Source organism: Canis aureus, chromosome 1, assembly GCF_053574225.1.
Source record: "Canis aureus isolate CA01 chromosome 1, VMU_Caureus_v.1.0, whole genome shotgun sequence".
Taxonomy (NCBI): domain Eukaryota; kingdom Metazoa; phylum Chordata; class Mammalia; order Carnivora; family Canidae; genus Canis; species Canis aureus.
In genome coordinates this window covers 116,529,436-116,549,369 of record NC_135611.1, presented here as the reverse complement: position 1 = coordinate 116,549,369, position 19,934 = coordinate 116,529,436, and the positions used below count along the sequence as shown (strand labels likewise).

At 38.5% G+C, this 19,934-nt stretch overlaps 2 protein-coding genes across 5 annotated transcripts in view; one reads left to right on the top strand and one right to left on the bottom strand.

Annotated features, from left to right (window-relative positions):
* Positions 1-12,535, top strand: part of ZNF829 (zinc finger protein 829) — a 76,851-nt gene extending 64,316 nt beyond the window's left edge. For all 4 annotated transcript variants that reach the window (XM_077909224.1, XM_077909296.1, XM_077909154.1 and 1 more), the window contains one exon: positions 10,388-12,535. In XM_077909224.1, coding sequence (XP_077765350.1) covers positions 10,388-11,367 — 980 coding nt within the window. In that variant the 3' untranslated portion in view covers positions 11,368-12,535. The remainder of the gene's footprint in view (positions 1-10,387) is intronic.
* A 6,617-nt stretch (positions 12,536-19,152) lies between these two features.
* Positions 19,153-19,934, bottom strand: part of ZNF793 (zinc finger protein 793) — a 40,086-nt gene continuing 39,304 nt past the window's right edge. The window contains exon 8 of the mRNA XM_077910174.1: positions 19,153-19,494. Coding sequence (XP_077766300.1) covers positions 19,418-19,494 — 77 coding nt within the window. The 3' untranslated portion in view covers positions 19,153-19,417. The remainder of the gene's footprint in view (positions 19,495-19,934) is intronic.

The window sequence follows — 19,934 nt, the reverse complement described above, 5'->3', positions numbered from 1 at the left end:
ACCGGGAGCCCGATGTGGGATTCGATCCCGGGTCTCCAGGATCGCGCCCTGGGCCAAAGGCAGGCGCCAAACCGCTGCACCACCCAGGGATCCCTTTTTTTTTTTTTTTTAATGATGGGCACACAGTGAGAGAGAGAGAGAGGCAGAGACACAGGCAGAGATACAGGCAGAGGGAGAAGCAGGCTCCATGCACCGGGAGCCCGACGTGGGATTCGATCCCGGGTCTCCAGGATCGCGCCCTGGGCCAAAGGCAGGCGCTAAACCGCTGCGCCACCCAGGGATCCCCATCTACAATTTTCTAATTGGTATTATTGGTGCAGAGAAATATTATTAGCTTTTTTTTAACATGTGAAAAGTTTAATTTTATTAGTTATTAAGGAAATGCAAATTAAAACTGCAGTGGGATATCATTATCTCACTTGCAACATGGGCAAAAATTTAAGACTAACATTAGTAAGGATAGATGAGCATGTGGAGCAGCACCTTCAAGCTGCTGGTGGGATGTAAATTCTTACAACTGCCTTTTAAATTTTTTCTTTTTAAATTTAATTGTCAGGGGCACCTGGGTGGCTCAGTTGGTTGAGTTTCTGCCTTTGGCTCAGGTTGTGATCTCAGGGTCCTGGGATCAAGCCCCATGTCCAGCTCCCTGCTCTGTGAGGAGTCTGCTACTCCCTCTCCCTAAGCCCCTCCCCGCTGCTGTGCATGCTCTCTCACAGATAAATAAAATCTTTAAAAAATAAATGTAATTGTGATAAGATCATTTAACATGAGATCTACTCTCAACAAATTTTTAAGTGTATGATACAGTATTGCTAACTTAAGGCATACTATTATATAGCAGCTCTCTAGCAGTTATTTGCCTTACATAATTAAAACTTTATACTTGCTGATTATCAACTGCTCATTTTCCTATAACCCCAGTCCTTGGTAACCAACCACTCTTAGTAACTACTTTTTCACTTCTATGAGTTTTGCTCTTTTTAGATGTATTTGTCCTATAACTGTATTTGTCCTATAACTGGCAGGTTTCATGTAGCATAGTGTTCAAAGATTTCCTTCTTTTTAGGACTAAATATTCCATTGTATGTATACAGCATATTTTCTTCATCCACTCATTCATCTATGGATTTCAGTTGTTTACACATCTTGACTATTAAACACATGAGCACTAGTATCTCCTCAGGATCCTGATTTCAATTCTTTTGGATAAATCCCCAGAAGTGGGATTGATGGATCATATGATAGTTCTATTTTTAATTTTTTGAGGAACCTCCATGTTGTTTTCCAGAGTGGCTGCACCATTTTGCATTTCCCCCAGTAGTGTACACGAGTTCCAATTTCTTAGCATCCTCACCAGCATTTATTACTTGTTTTCTTTTTATGATAGCCTTCCTAAAAGTAGTAAGCGATGTTTCTTCATGACTTTGATTTATGTTTCTGTAATGATTAGAGATTGAGCATCTTTCATATACTTCTTGGCCATTTGTACGTTTGCTTTAGAGAAATGTCTACTCACATTCTTAATTAATTTTTTAGTCAAGTTATTAGTTCTTTTGGTTAGATATTTTAGAAATTAACCACTATTGGGATCCCTGGGTGGTGCAGCGGTTTGGCGCCTGCCTTTGGCCCATGGTGTGATCCTGGAGACCCGGGATCGAATCCCACATCGGGCTCCCGGTGCATGGAGCCTGCTTCTCCCTCTGCCTATGTCTCTGCCCCTCTCTCTCTCTCTCTCTCTCTGTGTGTGACTATCATAAATAAATAAAAATTTTTTAAAAATTAAAAAAAAAAGAAGAAATTAACCACTATCAAGTACATGTTTGGCAAATATTTTCTCCCATTCCATAGGTTTGCCTTTTCACTGTTTTGATTGTTTCCTTTGCTGTGCATAAGCTTTTAAGTGTGATGTAATCCTGTATGTCTATTTTTACTTTTATTGCTGTGCTTTTGGTATCATATCCTGAAATCATCACTAAGGCCAGTGTCACGAAACTTTTCCCCCTAAGTGTTCTTCTAGAAGTTTTACAGTGTCAGGTCTTATGTTTGCATCTGCTCTAATCTTTATTATTTCCTTCTATATGCCAACTTTGCGTTTAGTTTGTTTCTTGAGGTATGAGGTCATATATTTGTGATTTTTCTTCTTTCTTAACATATGAACTATAAACTTCCCTCTTTGTCCTACTTTTTCTTCATCTGAAATATGTTTTTGTTTGTCTCAAGATATTTTTTAGAGACACCTGGGTGGCTCAGTCAGTTAAGCATCTGCCTTCGGCTCAGGTCATGATCCGAGGGTCCTGGGATCAAGACTCATGTTGGGCTCCCTCCTCAGCAGGGAGCCTGTCTGCTTCTCCCTCTGCCTGCTGCTCCCCTCTTGTGCTGTCTGCCAAATGAATAAATAAAATCTTTTTTTAAAAAGATATTTTCTAATTTATTTTTTTTGACCAATTGCTTGTTCAAAAGTGTATTGTTGGGCAGCCAGGATGGCTCAGCAGTTAAGCTCTGCCTTCGGCCCGGGCAGTGATCCTGGAGACCTGGGATCAAGTCCTGCGTCGGGCTCCCTGCATGGAGCCTGCTTCTCCCTCTGCCTGTATCGCTGCCTCTCTCTCCCTCTTTCTCTTTCTCTATCATGAATAAATAAATAAAATCTTTTTTTTAATGTATTGTTTAATTTCTACATATCTGAATTTTCCAGTTTTCATTCTGCTATTGATTTGTAGTTTCATTTACTGTTGTCAGAAAAGATACTTGGTATGATTTCAGTCTTCTTAAATTTCTTCAAGACTTGTTTTGTGACCTAGCATATGATCTACCCTGGAGAATGTTCCATGTGCATTTGATAAGAATAGATCCTGCTACTATTGATTGAAATGTTCTATATAGGTCTGTTAGGTCCATTTGATCTATAATAGTATTCAAGTCACTGTTTATTTTCTGTTTGGTTGTTTCATGTATCATTGCAAGTAGGCCATTGAAGTGTCCAGTTATTTTTGTCTATGTCTTGCTTTAGTTTTGCCAGTGTTTGCTTTATATATGTAAGTGCTCTGATATTGAGTGCAAATATATTTATAATTGCTGTATCTTCCTGGTGAGTTGACCCTTTTATCAGTAAATAATGTCCTTCTTTGTCTCTTGTGATGTTTTTTACTTAAAGCCTGTTTTGTCAGATATAAGTATAGCCACCCCAGCTGTCGTTAGGTTACCATCTACATGGAATATCTTGTTCCATCTCTTCACTTTCAGCCGATGTATGTGTCCTTAAGTCTCAAGTGAGTCTTTTGAGGACAGCATATAGTTGGATCTTGTTGTTTTATCTGTTTAGCTACTATGTCTTTTGATTGGAAGGTTTAGTCCACTTATATTTAAAGTTACTATTAATAGGGAAGGATTTACTGTTGCCAGTTTGTCCATTTTCTGTTCTTAATAGTTCGTTTGTCCCTCTTACTCTTTGCTTGCTGTCTTTTTGTTTCTTTCTTTCTTTTTTTTGTGTGTGTGTATTGATATGCTTTGAGTCCTTTCCATTTCTTTTTCTAACCTCTACAAGTATTTTCTTTGTAGTTATCCTGGGGCTTTCATAAAATATCTTGTCACAATATGTTTTAAGCTAAGAACTTTTTTTTTTAAGATTTTATTTATTCATGAGAGATACAGAGAGTCAGAGACACAGGCAGAGGGAGAAGCAGGCTCCCTTAGGGAGCCCAATGCGGGACTCGATCGTATGATCCCAGGATCATGACCTGAGCCAAAGGCAGATGCTCAACCGCTGAGCCACCCAGGCATCCCTAAGCTAAGAACTTAATTTCAATCACATGCAAAAATACTTGCTCTCCTGTATGTAGTGTTATCGATGTGTCAAGTTACATCTATTCATGGTATGTCTGTTAACATACTTTTATTTCTAGTTATTTATAATACTTTTGGCTTTTTATTTTTATACTAGAATTAAAAGTAATTTACCCTCTAGTGTTACAGTATTACAGTAGTCTGTGTTTGTCTATATATTTTCCTTTACAAACAGGACTTTATACTATCTTATTCTTTTGTGTTGCTGTTTACTATCATTTCATTTTAGGTTGGAAAACTTTCTTTACCATTTCTTGTAAGGCAAGTCTAGTGGTGATGAACTCCCTCAGGTTTTGTTTGGGAAAAGTCTTCTCTCTCCTTCGTTCATAAAGGACTGGTTTTCTGGGTATAATGTTCTTGAGTGACAAGTTTTTTCTTTCACCACTTTGAATGTATCATCCTGCTTTCTTCCAGCCTTCAAAGTTTTGCTAAATAATCTGTTCATAGTCCTGTGGGGGTTCCCTTTCATGTGACAATTCGTTGTCTCTTGATGCTTTCAAAATTCTCTTTGCCTTTGAAGTTTTTATTTTTTAAGTAATCTCTACACCCAAAATGGGGCTTGAAGTCACAACCCTGAGATCAAGAAGTTGCACAATCTTCCAACTGAGCCAGACAGGCACCCCTCTTTGCCTTTGACTATTGACAAAGATATTATGATGATGTCTGTGTGTGACATACGTCTCAGTGTGGATTTCTTTGTGTACATCTTTTTGGAATACTTTGGTTACCTGAGTCTGGATGTCCCATTTCCTTCCTCAGATTGGGGAAGTTTTCATCCATTACTAATTTGAGTAAGTTTTCTTATTCTTTCTTCTGCCTCTAATTCCCATAATGTGTATATTGGACCATTCCTTGGTGCTCGTAAGAACCTTAAGCTTTCTTCACTCTTTTTTATTCTCTGTTCTTTTTGTTCCTCTGATTAGAGAGTTTCACAAGACCTGTCAAAGTTCACTGATTCTTCTGCTTGCTCTAGACTATTGAATGTTGGATCCATCTATTGAAATATTCATTCAGTTATTACGTTCTTCAGCTCCCAAGATTTCTGTTTGTTGTTTTTCAAGTTTTCTGTCTCATGGCTGGAATTCTCCCTTTTCTCATTCATTGTTCTCCTTGAGCTCATTGAGTATTTTTATGGTGGTTATTTAAAATTCTTTGTCAGGTAATTCCTCTGCCTAATTTTCATTAGGGTAATTTTCTGGAGGTTTATTTTGTTTCTTTGTTTGGATTATGTTTCCGTTTCTTCATTTTCTTTCCTAATTCTTTGTGTTGGTATCTACATGTTTAAAAAAAATGCCACTAGTCCCATTCATTATGGATTAGCCTCATAGAAGAGAAGACCTTCAGCAGTCAGACCTTCTGGGAGCCTCAAATGTTCATGCTCATCCAAACCACTGTCTTAATAGTGACTTCCAGGTGTTTAGAGTATGCCAAGTCCCATCAATGCTCTGAAACAAGCACCAATTTCTCATGGGCTCCTGAAGAAATTAGAACATTGGATGTGTGATCCAGTTTCTTTCCCTTTCCAGAGAGAATGTGGGAACTGGAGTGTTTTGTCTGCCAGCTCTGCTCTAGAATTGGGGAAAGGGCTCTGGCAAGTGTTTGCATGCTAGTCTGAATCACCTTCTTTGTTCTCAGTGGCTCCCAGGTGTCTAGAATATGTCAGGTCCCTCCAGGGCTGTAAGATAGAAGCCAGTTCCTCAAGTAATCTCCGGAAAATTTGAAACATTTGATGCACTCTTTCCCCACCTAGAAAGAAACTGGGAGCTGGAGTTTTTCTTCCATTTACTGTGTGTTAAACTAGGGGACAAGATCTGGTGCCTTCATGCTAGTTCAAATTACCCCCTTCATTTTCTGTAGTCCCCGGGGGCCCACTGTATGCCAGGTCCTATCCACAGTCTGAGATAGGTGAGACAGAAACCAGTCCTTTGGGTAGCTCCCAGAGAAGTTAGAAAAGTGGATGCATGGTCCAACTCTTTTCATCCTCAAGGAGATGGTGGGAGTTGGTGTTTTCCACCCATTCATTCTGCCCTAGGCCAGGAGGAGTAGTTATGGTGAGTTTGTTTGCTAGTTCAAACTACCTTCTTTGTTCTTGGTGGCCTTTGGATATCTTGAATCTACTGGGTCCCATCAGCACTCTGAGACTGATGAGACAGAAGCCAATCCTTTAGGCAAACCCCAGAAAAGTTGGAATGTTTGACACACAGTCCGCCTCTTTCCTTCTCCAGGGAGAAGCTGGGAGCTGAAGTTTTCCTCCCACTCACTCTGCATTGAGCAGGGAAAGGAGCTGTGGTGAGTGCGTGCATGCTAGTTTAAACCAGTGCTTTTGTTCTCTGTAGTCCCCAGGAGCCTAGGGTATGCAGGTCTAATCAAGGCTCCACGACAGTCAGAAAAGTTGAGATATTGGATGGGCGTTCCAACTTTTCTGTATTCAAGAAGCTGGAAGTTTCCTCCCAGTTATATGTCCCTATGCCAGGAATAGGGATCATGGTGAGAGGGTGTCTTCAGGTTTCCTACTAGTGTCGATATGGCTGGCTTCACACTTGCATAGCATGCAGGATTCTCTTAATTGGTTTCTAGATTTCTCTCAAAGGGAATTGATCATGTATTGCTGTTAAGTTGGTGTTTTTGTGGGGGTCAGGAGAATCTAGCACTTATTATTCCACCATCTTTCTGATGTTACTCAAAATACTATTAATTAATTTTTATAAGTTGATCTTTAACGTCCAAACTTTACTGAAGTTAATTTTTTATTCTTTTGGTTTTTCTAGTTAGATCATCATATTATCTGCATATTATTAGATTTATCTCTTATAATCCTCACGCTTGTTTTTTCTTTGCTTATAATGGTTGCCAGGGTTGTCTTATTTAGTAATATTGGTAATAGGCATCCATTTCTTTTTCCTCATCTTCTAGGGAGCATATCTAAAGTTATTCACTTAGCTGCAGTTTTTGCCATAGTTCTGATAACTTTTACCAAGTTACAGCTATTACTTTGCAGTGCTAATTTGCTCAGATTTATCATAAATAGGTGTTGGCCACATCCTACAGGTTTTCTGTATCTGTCAAGATGATCATGGTAGTTTGTATTCTTATTTCAATAACAGTTGTACCCTCTGATGTGTAGCCATTTTGGCCTGTGAGTTCATGTTCCCAAGAGGATATCAATCACCTTGTCTAGCAGTATGCCAGGGGATAGACCCAGGTCTGTGTCCTTCCAGGTAGATTTAAGTAATGGGGGATGAACTTAGAATGACGAGCCCTAAGACCTAATGATTCACTGCTAATAACTTGTATTTGCTACTTCTCTACCAAGTAATTCTTCTCATGTTTTGATCTTTCAACATTTACAAAGCAGCAGCATCTACAGGAAGAGTATGCCTTCCCTTTTTGTAATTCACCAACTCTAGGGGTTTTAATAGTTGAGAAGGTAAAGGAACAGATTCCTGAGAGCAGATAGTCAGCCATTCTTCTGTCCAGCAGGACTTTTTCTTTACCACTAGATTATTCTACTTACTCAGCTGCTTGAGCAGCGGCCACCAATTTCTGTGGTAAAGGCACAGGCCACTGGTCCTAGGGCGTTTCCGGGAAAGGACAAATCAGAGTTTAGAAACTTTTCTACTGGGCTAGCCTCTCCTTGCCTCCTGTTACCATCTCTTCAGGCAAGTAGACTCCACCCTCAAATACACACAGGTTTGCACCAGTCTTCAATCTCCCTAGGACATTTTGCAATTTGCATCAGTTCCACACAAAACCAAATTCTCTATAATTTCTCCAGGGTCAATTGAGAAAGGAAGCCAGAATTTTGTGCACATTCCGAGTTTAGACAGGAACTTTTGGGGTTTTAAAAAATATTTTTTCATTATTATATTTTCAGTTTCTAAAAACTTTGTGTTTTCTTAGTCTTTCTTTATTTAGAATCTTATGCCTGTTTAATCCTGTTATTTCTCTGAGGTTATTATATGTTTTGACATTTTCTTCTGTTGCTTGCATTGTTTCCTCACAGATACTTTTTTGTCTTTTGGGCTCTTCTTCACATTAAAAAACATTTCTCATATGTCTGATAAACAATGGCTTACTGCTCATTTTTAAGTATGAGATACTAAAAAGGTGACTGGAACTTCTGTGTTTAGGAATTGGGTCTTGTTTACTTTAGGATGATCTGGTTGGGTTAATATACTAAGGACAGCCTACTTTTGGTAATTGGTCTTTTCTCTTATGCATAATTTTTTTCCTGTGAGAAGAGACCTTTATTTTGCTAGTTGAGGAAGTTAAGAGCCTATTATCAGTGTTCTGGGCATTAAATTAGGATAAAATCAACAGGGTTATTTCAGTATCGTGGCTTGCACAAATTCTCTAACAATAAATGGATGTCTTATGCTTTAACTGAATTCTGACATTACCTGGAGTTAACATCGTATCTGCAAGTTAAAGGGCAAGGTGCCCACCAGTTCAGGCACCATTTGCAACTGGAATCCCCAGGCTATCTGTACTTCTGTCTGACTAAATTTAAGAGTTTCACATACCCTCTCAGGTTTGATAATTCCTTAGAACAACTCAAAAAAAACTCCTGAAAAGCACTGGGCAAGGTCTAGGAGGTACCAAACATAGGAAATTCTACACCCATAAAGTCAAGGTATGTCATCCTCCAGGTACATCCTATAGTTACCAACCAGGAAGCTTCCCTCCAATCCTTGCCCTGAGTTTTTTATTGAGGTTTGATTGTGTAGTCATGAGTGCCTAGATTCTCCCTCTTGAAGCTAAGTGCCCACTGTGAATCACCGCATTAGGAAAACTCAGGTCTGATCAAAAGGAGCTTGTGAATAACAAAAGACTTTCCAGTCAGGAAATCCCAATGGTTTGTGAAGCTCTGTGCCAGGAATAAAGACCAGAATCATTCTTTATCACAAGTAAATATATTTTCTGTTAATCTTTTGTTCAGTACCCATACCCACAGCTATGCTTAATGCTCCTGAGTTCAGATTCCCTCTGGTTCCATTTTTCTATATTTCTAGTTTTCTGTGAGAATAGGAAAATGTAAACCCATATAGGGGAAAGGATCCTAGCGGTTTCAATACTAATGCAATCTTTGAATTCATTCTTCAGCTTTCAGCATTCTCTGTATACCCCACATTAAAAATGCCTGATGCCTCTAATTCTTGTGCATTTATGGGGATCTGCACTATCAATTAGTGCTGTGGAATTCATCTACTGCAGGCTCAGTTTGCTTTTCTCTCGTCTGCAGACTCACTCATCACTCACTCATTCATTGGCTTTCTAGCTTCCAGATTTTATTGCTACTGTCTCTTCTCCAGTATTCATTGTCCTAGGGAAGTTTTTCTTTCCTCTTGTTAAGCTTCTATTATAATTTTCTTGTGGATTCATGAATAAGCAATGGAAAACTCATGTTCAGTCTGTGATTTCTAACAGAAGTTGTCCCCCTTTTTATTTTTTTTATTTTTATTTTTATTTTTATTTATTTATGATAGTCACACAGAGAGAGAGAGAGAGGCAGAGACACAGGCAGAGGGAGAAGCAGGCAGGCTCCATGCACCGGGAGCCCGATGTGGGATTCGATCCCGGGTCTCCAGGATCGCGCCCTTGGCCAAAGGCAGGCGCCAAACCGCTGCACCACCCAGGGATCCCTGTCCCCCTTTTTATTAAAAGTACAATAGACACTCATTACTCAGAGATTCCATATGTATGAATTTACCTACTTGCTAAAATTTATAAACTCAGAATCAGTATTTGCAGTGCTTTCATGGCAGATACGCAGAATGGCAAAAAAAAAAAAAAAGTGGACATGGAGTACCTCTCTTCTTCTCACAGTATATTTCATTCTTACTCTCTTCTTCCTCATATTCAAGCTATCTCTTTCCTTTTTCACTGGTATGAGCAAGATGCCATTCCTTTCTCTTCCAAAATCAACATCAGAGAATTCCAAGGCAAACTATTTTCATTGAATCCCCAATATATCAGGTTTTATCCATAGAAGTACCTGCCTACCATTCTTGTCAGTTTCATTCAGGACTTTAGATTAGGGTATCTCCCAATGTGAATTTACCAGCAACAAACACTTTGGAGTTTCTGACTGTGATCTTCCATTTATACATTTTAATACATTTATTCCTCAATAGTCTTTTTTTATGTAGGTCAGAGAATTATCCACAAATTATAAAAAATACAGTGTGAGGCTGTGTGTGAGGTGTATGCTTATAAGCATGTGTATATGATTAGAATCACTGTAAAGTATGGAGGGTATCCCCAAACAGGGTGTATTTATGGAAGTTTCAGGTAATTCTGATTTCACATTGGAATTTCAGGATGGAGGTCTTTATTTCCCTAATCACTCTTGAATTTCCTCTCTTGGCTCTCCTCAGTATCCATGCTTCTGTTATCAGTTTTGAAAATTGCTTAGCCATATTTGAGAACTGTTTATGCATTTACTTTCCCAGATGTTATTTTCACCTTAATTCTTTTTTCTGTTTAGAAGTTTTAATCTCTCCCAAGATAGGAAAAATGAACACATGCCTTTTTTTTTCCCCCCCAGATCTGGAATCTATGTGTGAGACCAAGATATTATCTCTAAAGAAGAGACATTTTAGTCAAGTAATATTTGCTCACGAAGACATGCCCACTTTTATTCAGCCCACATTTCTTACTTCACATCAAAAAACTCTTAATGAAGAGAAACCCTGTGAATGTAAGATATGTGGAAAGGCCTTTAATCAGAACTCACAATTTATTCAACATCAGAGAACTCATTCTGCTGGAAAAAACTATGAATGTAAGGAGTGTGGGAAGTCCTTTAGTCGTGGCTCACTTGTTATTCGACATCAGAGGATTCACACTGGTGAAAAACCCTATGAATGTAAGGAATGCGGCAAGGCTTTTAGTTGTAGTTCATATTTTTCTCAACATCAGAGGATTCACACTGGTGAGAAGCCCTATGAATGTAAGGAATGTGGAAAAGCCTTTAATTATTGCTCAAACCTCAATGATCATCAGAGAATTCACACTGGTGAGAAACCTTATGAATGTAAAGTATGTGGAAAAGCCTTTACTAAGAGTTCACAACTTTTTCCACATCTGAGAATTCATACTGGTGAGAAACCTTATGAATGTAAGGAATGTGGGAAAGCCTTTACTCAACACTCAAGGCTTATTCAGCATCAGAGAATGCATACTGGTGAGAAACCTTATGAATGTAAAGAATGTGGGAAGGCCTTTAGTAGTGCCTCAACACTTACTAATCATCACAGAATTCATGCAGGCAAGAAACTCTATGAATGTAAGGAATGTGGAAAGGCCTTTATTCAGAGCTCAGAACTTATTCAACATCAGAGAATCCATACAGATGAAAAACCTTATGAATGTAATGAATGTGGGAGGGCTTTTAATAAAGGCTCAAACCTTACTAGACATCAAAGAATTCACACTGGTGAGAAACCCTATGACTGTAAAGAATGTGGAAAGGCCTTTGGTAGTCGCTCTGACCTTATTCGCCATGAAGGAATTCATACTGGGTGAAAGATAAACCCTGTTGATAGTCTTTTAATAATATCTTTAAAACAGGTAATGAAAAAATAATAAATATAGTTGTTTTTTAGGCTACTATAACAAAGTACCAAGTGCCACAAAATTGGGTGTCTTAAAACAATAGAAATCTATTATCTCATAGTTTTGGAGCTTTGAAATCCCAAATTAAAGTTGTTGGTAAGGTTGGTTCCTTCTGAGGACTCTGAGGATGAATCTGATCCATGTCTTTCTCCTGGCTTCTGATAACATCAGTCTTTGACATTCCTTGCTTGTAAATCCATCACTCCAATCTCTGCCTGCATTTTTACATTGTATTCTGTGTATATCTGTCCCTGTCTTGTATAAGAGGAGACTCTTATTTAGGACATCAATTATATTGGATTAGGGCTCACACTGATGACCTTATCTTAACTTGATTACATCTGCAAAGACCTTATTTCCACATAGGATCACATTCACAGATGCCAGAGGTTAAGGCTTGAACATATTAACCCATAACACTGTTAACATTGTTTTTCTAACATATTTGTAATTTTCTTTTATACATAACTTGTTAAATGTCCCTTACCTCCAAAAAAGATTCTGTCCCAGACTATTTCTTAAATAATTTTTTCCTCCTTATTGTATTACATTACTTCTTGGTTATATATTTGAGTTTATATTAGCTTTATTTTAGGGCTGTCTTTTCTATTGTTCTAACCCATAGATCTGTTTTTATAGTACCAGTATTGTATAGTAAGTTACATTACATAGGCTATCTTTCAATTCCTTGCAGAATTATAACTTTGTTTTTAAAGGCAGTGCTACTCTTTTTTTTTCCTTTTGTAAAACTATTGTTTTCATTTTGTCAAAACAAAAAACAAACCACATACACACACACAAAGAAGAAAGATTATTTGTAAGCCTACCAAAAAAAAAAAAAATTACTACTTTCAAATTATTACAACATATCCTTCCAGACTTTATTTAGTGTAATCATGATGTGCATGCTGTACCATAACCTGCTTCTATCCTGCAGCTATTTCAGTAAGTATAGATGTCTGTCATTCTTCTTAATGGTATAATTTTTCTATGGTAGATTATCATTTTGCTGTATATTACTGAAAAACTTTATGATACTGAAAATTTGCAGTTATAAAAGTTGCCTTCTAAACACAAATGTAGTGCTTTTGTTTGTTTTTCTTTAAAAACATTACATTTCAATGTCAAATAACTGGTGAAAAAAAAAAACCGTGATATTTTCTCCTTGAAAAATACTGCCAGTAGTTCCCTTGTTGTAGTCACTCTTAGCAGTTTGTTCTTTATCCTTCCAGACCTTTTTTAAAAATTACTTTTGCTTACAGATTTGTGCACACACAACCAAATACATAAATATTTGCAACACTTGTAGAAAAGTTAGTACTGCTTTATAATTTTGTGTACGACTGTACATACACTAATGTGTTGGATTGTTGTGAGGATTAAATGAGTTAAATGTAAAGTGAGGGGTACTGGAGTGGCTCAATTGGTTAATAAGCCTCTGACTCTTTATTTCGGCTCAGGTCATGATCTCAGGGTCATGAGATCAAGCTTGGTGTCAAGCTCCATGGTGGGCGAGAAGCCTGCTTGGATTTCTCTCTTCCTCTGTGCTATCTCCCTCGTTTAAGCTCACTCTCTCAAAAGAAAAATAAAATGTTTGGTATTTTTACTAAGAGTATCTAGCAGATGTTATTTAATATGAGTATCAAGATCTTCACCATTATTGTTTGTACAAAGGACTTTAACCATGTTATATATCTTAATTGACTCTAAATAATTCATAATGAGAAAGACCAGTGGGTATAATGTTTGTAGAAAAGCTGCTCACCAGCATTTATTACTTGTTCAGCATGAAGTTTAAAAAGGAAAAAGAAATCGTAAGATATAAAAGTCAAGAAAGAAAAAGAATAAGTCTACGTTTACACCTATATTTCATACTGTGCAACAATATCCTTCCAGATAGCATGAATCAGAAGGAAATCAGTCCCTGAATTATATTTAAATGAATGAAAATGAGCACATTATGTAGAAAAACCTGAGAGCAGCTAAATAGGTATTCAGATAAAGTATAGCTGATTTTTTTCAAGTTTTTATTTAAATTACAGTTAACGTACAGTGTAATATTAGTTTCAGGTGTAGAATTTAGTGATTCATCACTTATATACAATACTCAGTGCTCATTACAACAAGTAATACCCTTAATACCCATCACCCATTTAATCCATGCCTCCCCCCCCCAAAAAAAAAACCTCCAGTAACTCTTAGTTTTTTATAGTTAAGAGTCTATTTCTGGTTTTAGGTATGCTGATAGTCAAACTCCAAGAGAATATTAATAAATGACCTAAATGGGGCATCCCCAGTGGTGCAGCAGTTTAGTGCCGCCTGCAGCCTGGATTGTGATCCTGGAGACCCGGGATCGAGTCCCACGTCGGGCTTCCTGCATGGAGCCTGCTTCTCCCTCTGCCTGTGTCTCTGCCTCTCTCTCTCTGTCTCTCTCTCTGAATAAATAAATAAACAAATCTTTTTAAAAAATGAACTAAATGTACAAGATAAAAAGAATAACAACAAACCACTTCAAATATAGAGAAAGTATTAGTAAAAATAAAAATAGCTCAAGAAAAAATTATTTCTTTGATAAAAAATATATCAATACAAATGTTGGTAAATTTGATGGGGAAAAATGGATGAATACATGAGAAATGGGCATGATTAAGAGATTACTAATATGTGGAAATCTAGACAAAGTATGCAATATTTGTGGAAAAAATGTAATTTGGGAGCACCTGGGTGGCTCAGTGGTTGAGTGTCTGCTTTCTGCTCAGGTCGTGATCCCAGGGTGTTGGGATCGAGTTCTGCCTCTCTCTCTGTCTCTCTCATGAATAAATAAAATCTTTTAAAAAAAATGTAATTAGTTAGAATTAAGAGATGTAAACCCTTAGTAGACTAAAATGATAAATGCAGGGGGAAAAGGTTTCATCTTTTTTAAAAATACTTTATTTGTGAGAGACACACAGGCAGAGAGAGAAGCAGGCTCCCCTCAGGGAGCCTGATGTGGGACTTGATCCCAGGACCGGGATCATGCCCTGAGCCAAAGGTATAAGTTCAATCACTGAGCCACCTAGGTGTCCCATGGGAAAAAGTCTTAATATAGTCAAAGAGATCACCAAGCCAAATTATTGTATGGGCAAAATCTATAAAAAATTCAAGAGCTTCCAAATCAAATGAGATAACAAGGTCACCGTTTCTTTGACAGAGAGAGTACAAGTGCAGGGAAGGGTAGAGGGAGGTGAAGCTGACTCGGCTAAACAAGGAGCCTGAGGCCAGGCTTGATACCAGGACCCATATATCATGACTTGAGCCAAAGGCAGACACTTAACTGACTGAGCCACCCAGGTGCCCCAGAAATCAAATACTTCAGATAAAACCTTAATAATCACACTGTAAATCGGGACAGCAAACTAATTTAGACCACTACCTATTTTTTATATGGCCTGCAAGCTAAGAATGGTTTTTACATTTTAAAGTGGTTGGAGGGCAGCCTGGGTGGCTCAGTGGTTTAGCGCCGCCTTCAACCCAGGGCTTGATCCTGGAGACCTGGGATTGAGTCCAATGTTAGGCTCCTTGCATGGAGCCTGCTTCTCCTTCGTCTCTGTCTCTGCTTCTCTGTCTCTCTCATGAATAAATAAATATAATCTTTTAAAAATTAAAAAAAAAAAGTGGTTGGAAAAAAGTAACATGAAATCATGAATTTCAAACTTCAGTGTTCATAAACTCATTATAACAGAACAGCATATGGGATGCATGGGTAGCTTGGTGGTTGAGCGTCTGCCTTCAGCTCAGGTCATGATCCCAGGGTCATGGGATTGAGTCCCGCATCGGGTTCCTTGCAGGGAGACTGCTTCTCTCTCTGCGTCTCTGCTTCTCTCCGTGTGTCTCATAAATAAATAAAATCTTTTTTAAAACCCCACATATATTCACATTGTCTGGCTGCATTCACCCTATAACATAATTGAGTACCTGTGTTAGACCAAGGGGTTTCCAAAGCCTATAATATTTACCATACAGCCCATTACAGAAAAATGTCAATTCTTGCTCCAGATAGTCCCTTTCTAAGAAACAAGTCCTATTGATTTGGTTAACATAGTATTCTATGCTATCCAAACCCAGAAAACAAGTAGGTTTTGGATAGCAAGGAAATCTTGAAATGCAACAAAAGAGAATTCCGTAGCAATTCTGGAATTTGTATATCTAAACGTAACACTTGAGAATTTGAGCAAGTCCCATGATCATTTGTACAATATTTTTATTAAAAGCATGTTTGGGCAGCCCTGGTAGCTCAGCGGTTTGGTGCCGCCTTGGGCCCAGGGCGTGATCCTGGAGACCCGGGATCAAGTCCCACGTCGGGCTCCCTTGCATGGAGCCTGCTTCTCCCTCTGTCTGTGCCTCTTGTGTGTGTGTGTGTGTGTGTGTGTGTGTGTGTGTGTGTGTGTGTCTTTCATAACTAAAATCTTTTAAAATATATATATAAATAAATAAAAGCATGTTATATGCTCCACTAAAGTCAATGTGGATATAATGAGTGACTTTATGAGTTACCTCCTCCAAGTACCATGTCTGCATCTTATCTATTATAACCTAATCCCACATCTCATGGTGTGTAGCAGCATATCAAACCAATGCAGTTAGGAAATAAAACTCTCATTTGACTGGTTCATATGAGCATGGTCCAAATTAAATTTTTTTTAAGATTTATTTATTCGTGATAAACACAGAGAAAGAGAGGCAGAGACACAGGCAGAGGGAGAAGCAGGCTCCATGCAGGGAGCGTGACGTGGGACTCGATCCCAGGTCTGCAGGACCAGGCCCTGGGCCAAAGGCGGCGCTAAACCGCTGGGCCACAGGAGCTGCCCCTGTCCAAAGTAATTTAAACATGAAATCTTGTTTGCTCCTAATTGCTGTTAACATCTTTGGGAAGTGTGTATGCTTGGAAAATGTATGGGGTTTCTCTTGTTTTTTGGCAAAAATGATTCAAAGGGTGAAATTAAGCAAGCTATTACAGGTAAGCAAGGAATTTGGGGATGGAGTATTTCCCATCTCCCTAATATCAGGCACTATAAGACGCTAGACAGCTCCTGGAATTGCTTAAAAATACTAAGATACCAAATTTTTAAAAAAATTACCTGATAAATATATGGATAAACTGTAATTTTGGTTTGCAACTCAATTTTAAATAAGATTTAGAGGGAAAATGCATGAAATATAAACCTGTGTTAATGGACACATGATATATAAAGATGTAATTTGTGATATCAGTAACAAAGACAACAACCTGTAAAGGAGTAGAGATTTCATCTGCAATTGAAGTTGGTATCAGTTTAAAATAGATGGTTATAACTTTAGGATATTATATGTAATCTCCATGGTAACTACAAAAAAAATACCTATAGAATATGCAAAAGGAAATGAGAAGGGATCAAAATATGTCACTACAAAAGAATCACCAGAGCAGAAACACATTAGCAGAAAGTTCTGTGTGAACAAGTACAGGGGTAGAAAAACCTAAACTGTAATGGACAAATGTAAGAGGCTTGGTGTGGACAACCCTGAGAATTAAAGATTCCAAGGGGACCCAGTCATAAGGAAGCCCCTACAGGTTTATTAGTTTTACCACCAGGAGGCCAAATAAGTTCTCATAGCAAAGACTGGAGAAAAATCCTGTTGTGCTTTAGGCAAGAGGAGGGGAAAGTCACCATTTTGGAATACACATAGAGCAGTCATAACAAGGCATGCCCCCCAATAACCTACTGGGGTTTTATTAGCATCTGACCTGTGGAAGAGAAATGTCCAACTCTAGACCACTGTAGTCATCCTGTTTTATATTGCGGGAGGGAGACTGAAAACTGATGAAGTTCACAGTCCAGCAGAATAGTTTTACCAAAAGACCAAAATTATAAATTTTGTATGGAAAGGCAAAATATCCAGAATAGCCAACACAATATTGAAAGAGAAGAACAAAAGTGTAGAATTGACAATACCTAACTTCAAGACTTAAAACTACAGTAACAAAGATAGTGTACTTGTGAAAGAATAGGCAAATACGTCAATGGAATAGATTAGAGAGCCCAGAAATAGACCTACTCAATTATAGTAATCTTTGAAGCAGTAAAGGGGAAAAGATAGTCTTTTCAAATGGTGCTAGAATGGCTGGACATCTGCAGGCAAAAAAAACAAACAAACAGACACAGACCTTACAGCTTTCGCAAAAATTAACTCAAAATGGATTACAGGGACACCTGGGTGGCTCAGTGGTTGAGAGTCTGCCTTAGGCTTAGGTCATGATCCTGGGATTCGGGATGGAGTCCCACAGGGGGGCTCCTGCGAAGAGCCTGCTTCTCTCTCTGCTTGTCTCTGCCTGTCTCGCTCGCTCTCTCTCTCTCTATCATGAATAAATAAATAAATCTTTAAAAAATGGATTACAAAAAAAAAAAAAAATAAATAAATAAATAAATAAAAAATGGATTACAGGGATCCCTGGGTGGCGCAGCGGTTTGGCGCCTGCCTTTGGCCCAGGGCGCGGTCCTGGAGACCCAGGATCGAATCCCACGTCGGGCTCCCGGTGCATGGAGCCTGCTTCTCCCTCTGCCTGTGTCTCTGCCTCTCTCTTTCTCTCTCTGTGACGATCATAAAATTTAAAAAAAAATGGATTATAGTTCTAATTGTAAAATGCAAAACTATAAAGCTCATGGAAGATAACAAAGGAAAATATAGATGACTTTAGGTTTTGGTGATAACTTTTTAGATACAACACCAAAAGCATGATCCATGAAAGAAATGATTGATAAGCTTTACTTCATTAAAATTTTTACTTCTACTCTGCAAAATACACTGTTAAAAGAATGAGAAGACAGGCCACACACTAGAAGAAAATATCTGCAAAGACATATCTGATAAAGGATTAATATCCAAAATATACAAAGAATTCTTAACATTCAACAATAAGGAAACAACCCAATTTTTAAAATGGGCAAAAATATGGACATCTCACCAAAGAAGATGGCAAATAGATGGCAAATAAACATACAAAAAGATGTTCAAGATCAAATCATGAAAGAATTATAAATTAAAACAATGAGATACCAGTACACGCTTAATGAAAATGGCTAAAATCCAAAACACTGACACCCAATGTTAGGATATGGAGAAACAAGAACCCTCATTCATTGTTAATGAAATACAGAATAGTTACAGCTTTTGGAAGATACTTTGGAAGACGGTTTGGCAATTCCTTGCAAACTAAAGATACTCTTAGCATACAATCCAGTAATCATGCTCCTTGCTGTTTACAAGCTAGTTAAAACTTGTAATCACACAAAAACTTGCACACAAGGTAACAACAAGATGGTGGAATAGTAAGCCCTAGAACCTTCTTCCCCTATGGAAACACAGATTTAACAAACCAACAAAATAACTGAGAAATCCAGAAACCGGTCAAGATTTTTACACTCCAGGCAGGCACAAGGCTAAGGTCATAGAAGCCTGGTAGGAAATTTGTAATACTCCGTTCTCTCTCATCAGACAGTCCCCATCTGCCCCCAAACCAAGGCACATTTGTTTTTTTTTTTAATAAATTTATTTTTTATTGGTGTTCAATTTACCAACATACAGAATAACACCCAGTGCTCATCCCGTCAAGTGCCCCCTTCAGTGCCCGTCACCCATTCACCCCCACCCCCCCTCCTCCTCTTCCACCACCCCTAGTTCGTTTCCCAGAGTTAGGAGTCTTTATGCTCTGTCTCCCTTTCTGATATTTCCCACACATTTCTTCTCCCTTCCCTTCTATTCCCTTTCACTATTATTTATATTCCCCAAATGAATGAGAACATATAATGTTTGTCCTTCTCCGATTGACTTACTTCACTCAGCATAATACCCTCCAGTTCCATCCACGTCGAAGCAAATGGTGGGTATTTGTCTTTTCTAATGGCTGAGTAATATTCCATTGTATACATAAACCACATATTCTTTATCCATTCATCTTTCGATGGACACCGAGGCTACCAAGGCACATTTGATTGGAAATCCCCAACTCCCATCTTCTCTCTGGAGAGGGAAAGAAGTAGAACGTTTCTTTAAGTGACTTTTAGGGAGGCTACCCAAGGTACCGATGTCTGTCTTGCTTGTATCCAAGTACTTGACTGGATTGTAGTTAAGAGTTGGGATTTTTGAGAATAAAGACATCAACCAAGTGCTAGAGTCTCCAGTACCACTAATAAATACTGGGAGGAGCCCCAGACCATGATTTACAACAGCCCCACAGATACGCTACAATATCATAGACACACACAAGTGGGGGAGCTCCTACGTAGCATCAAAAGGATAAGTAAAGGGATCCTGGGTGACTCAGCGGTTTGGCGCCTGCCTTTGGCCCTCGGCACGATCCTGGAGTCCCCGGATCGGGTCCCGCGTCCGGCTCCTGGCATGGAGCCTGCTTCTTCCTCTGCCTGTATCTCTGCCTCTCTCTCTCTGTATGTCTATCGTGA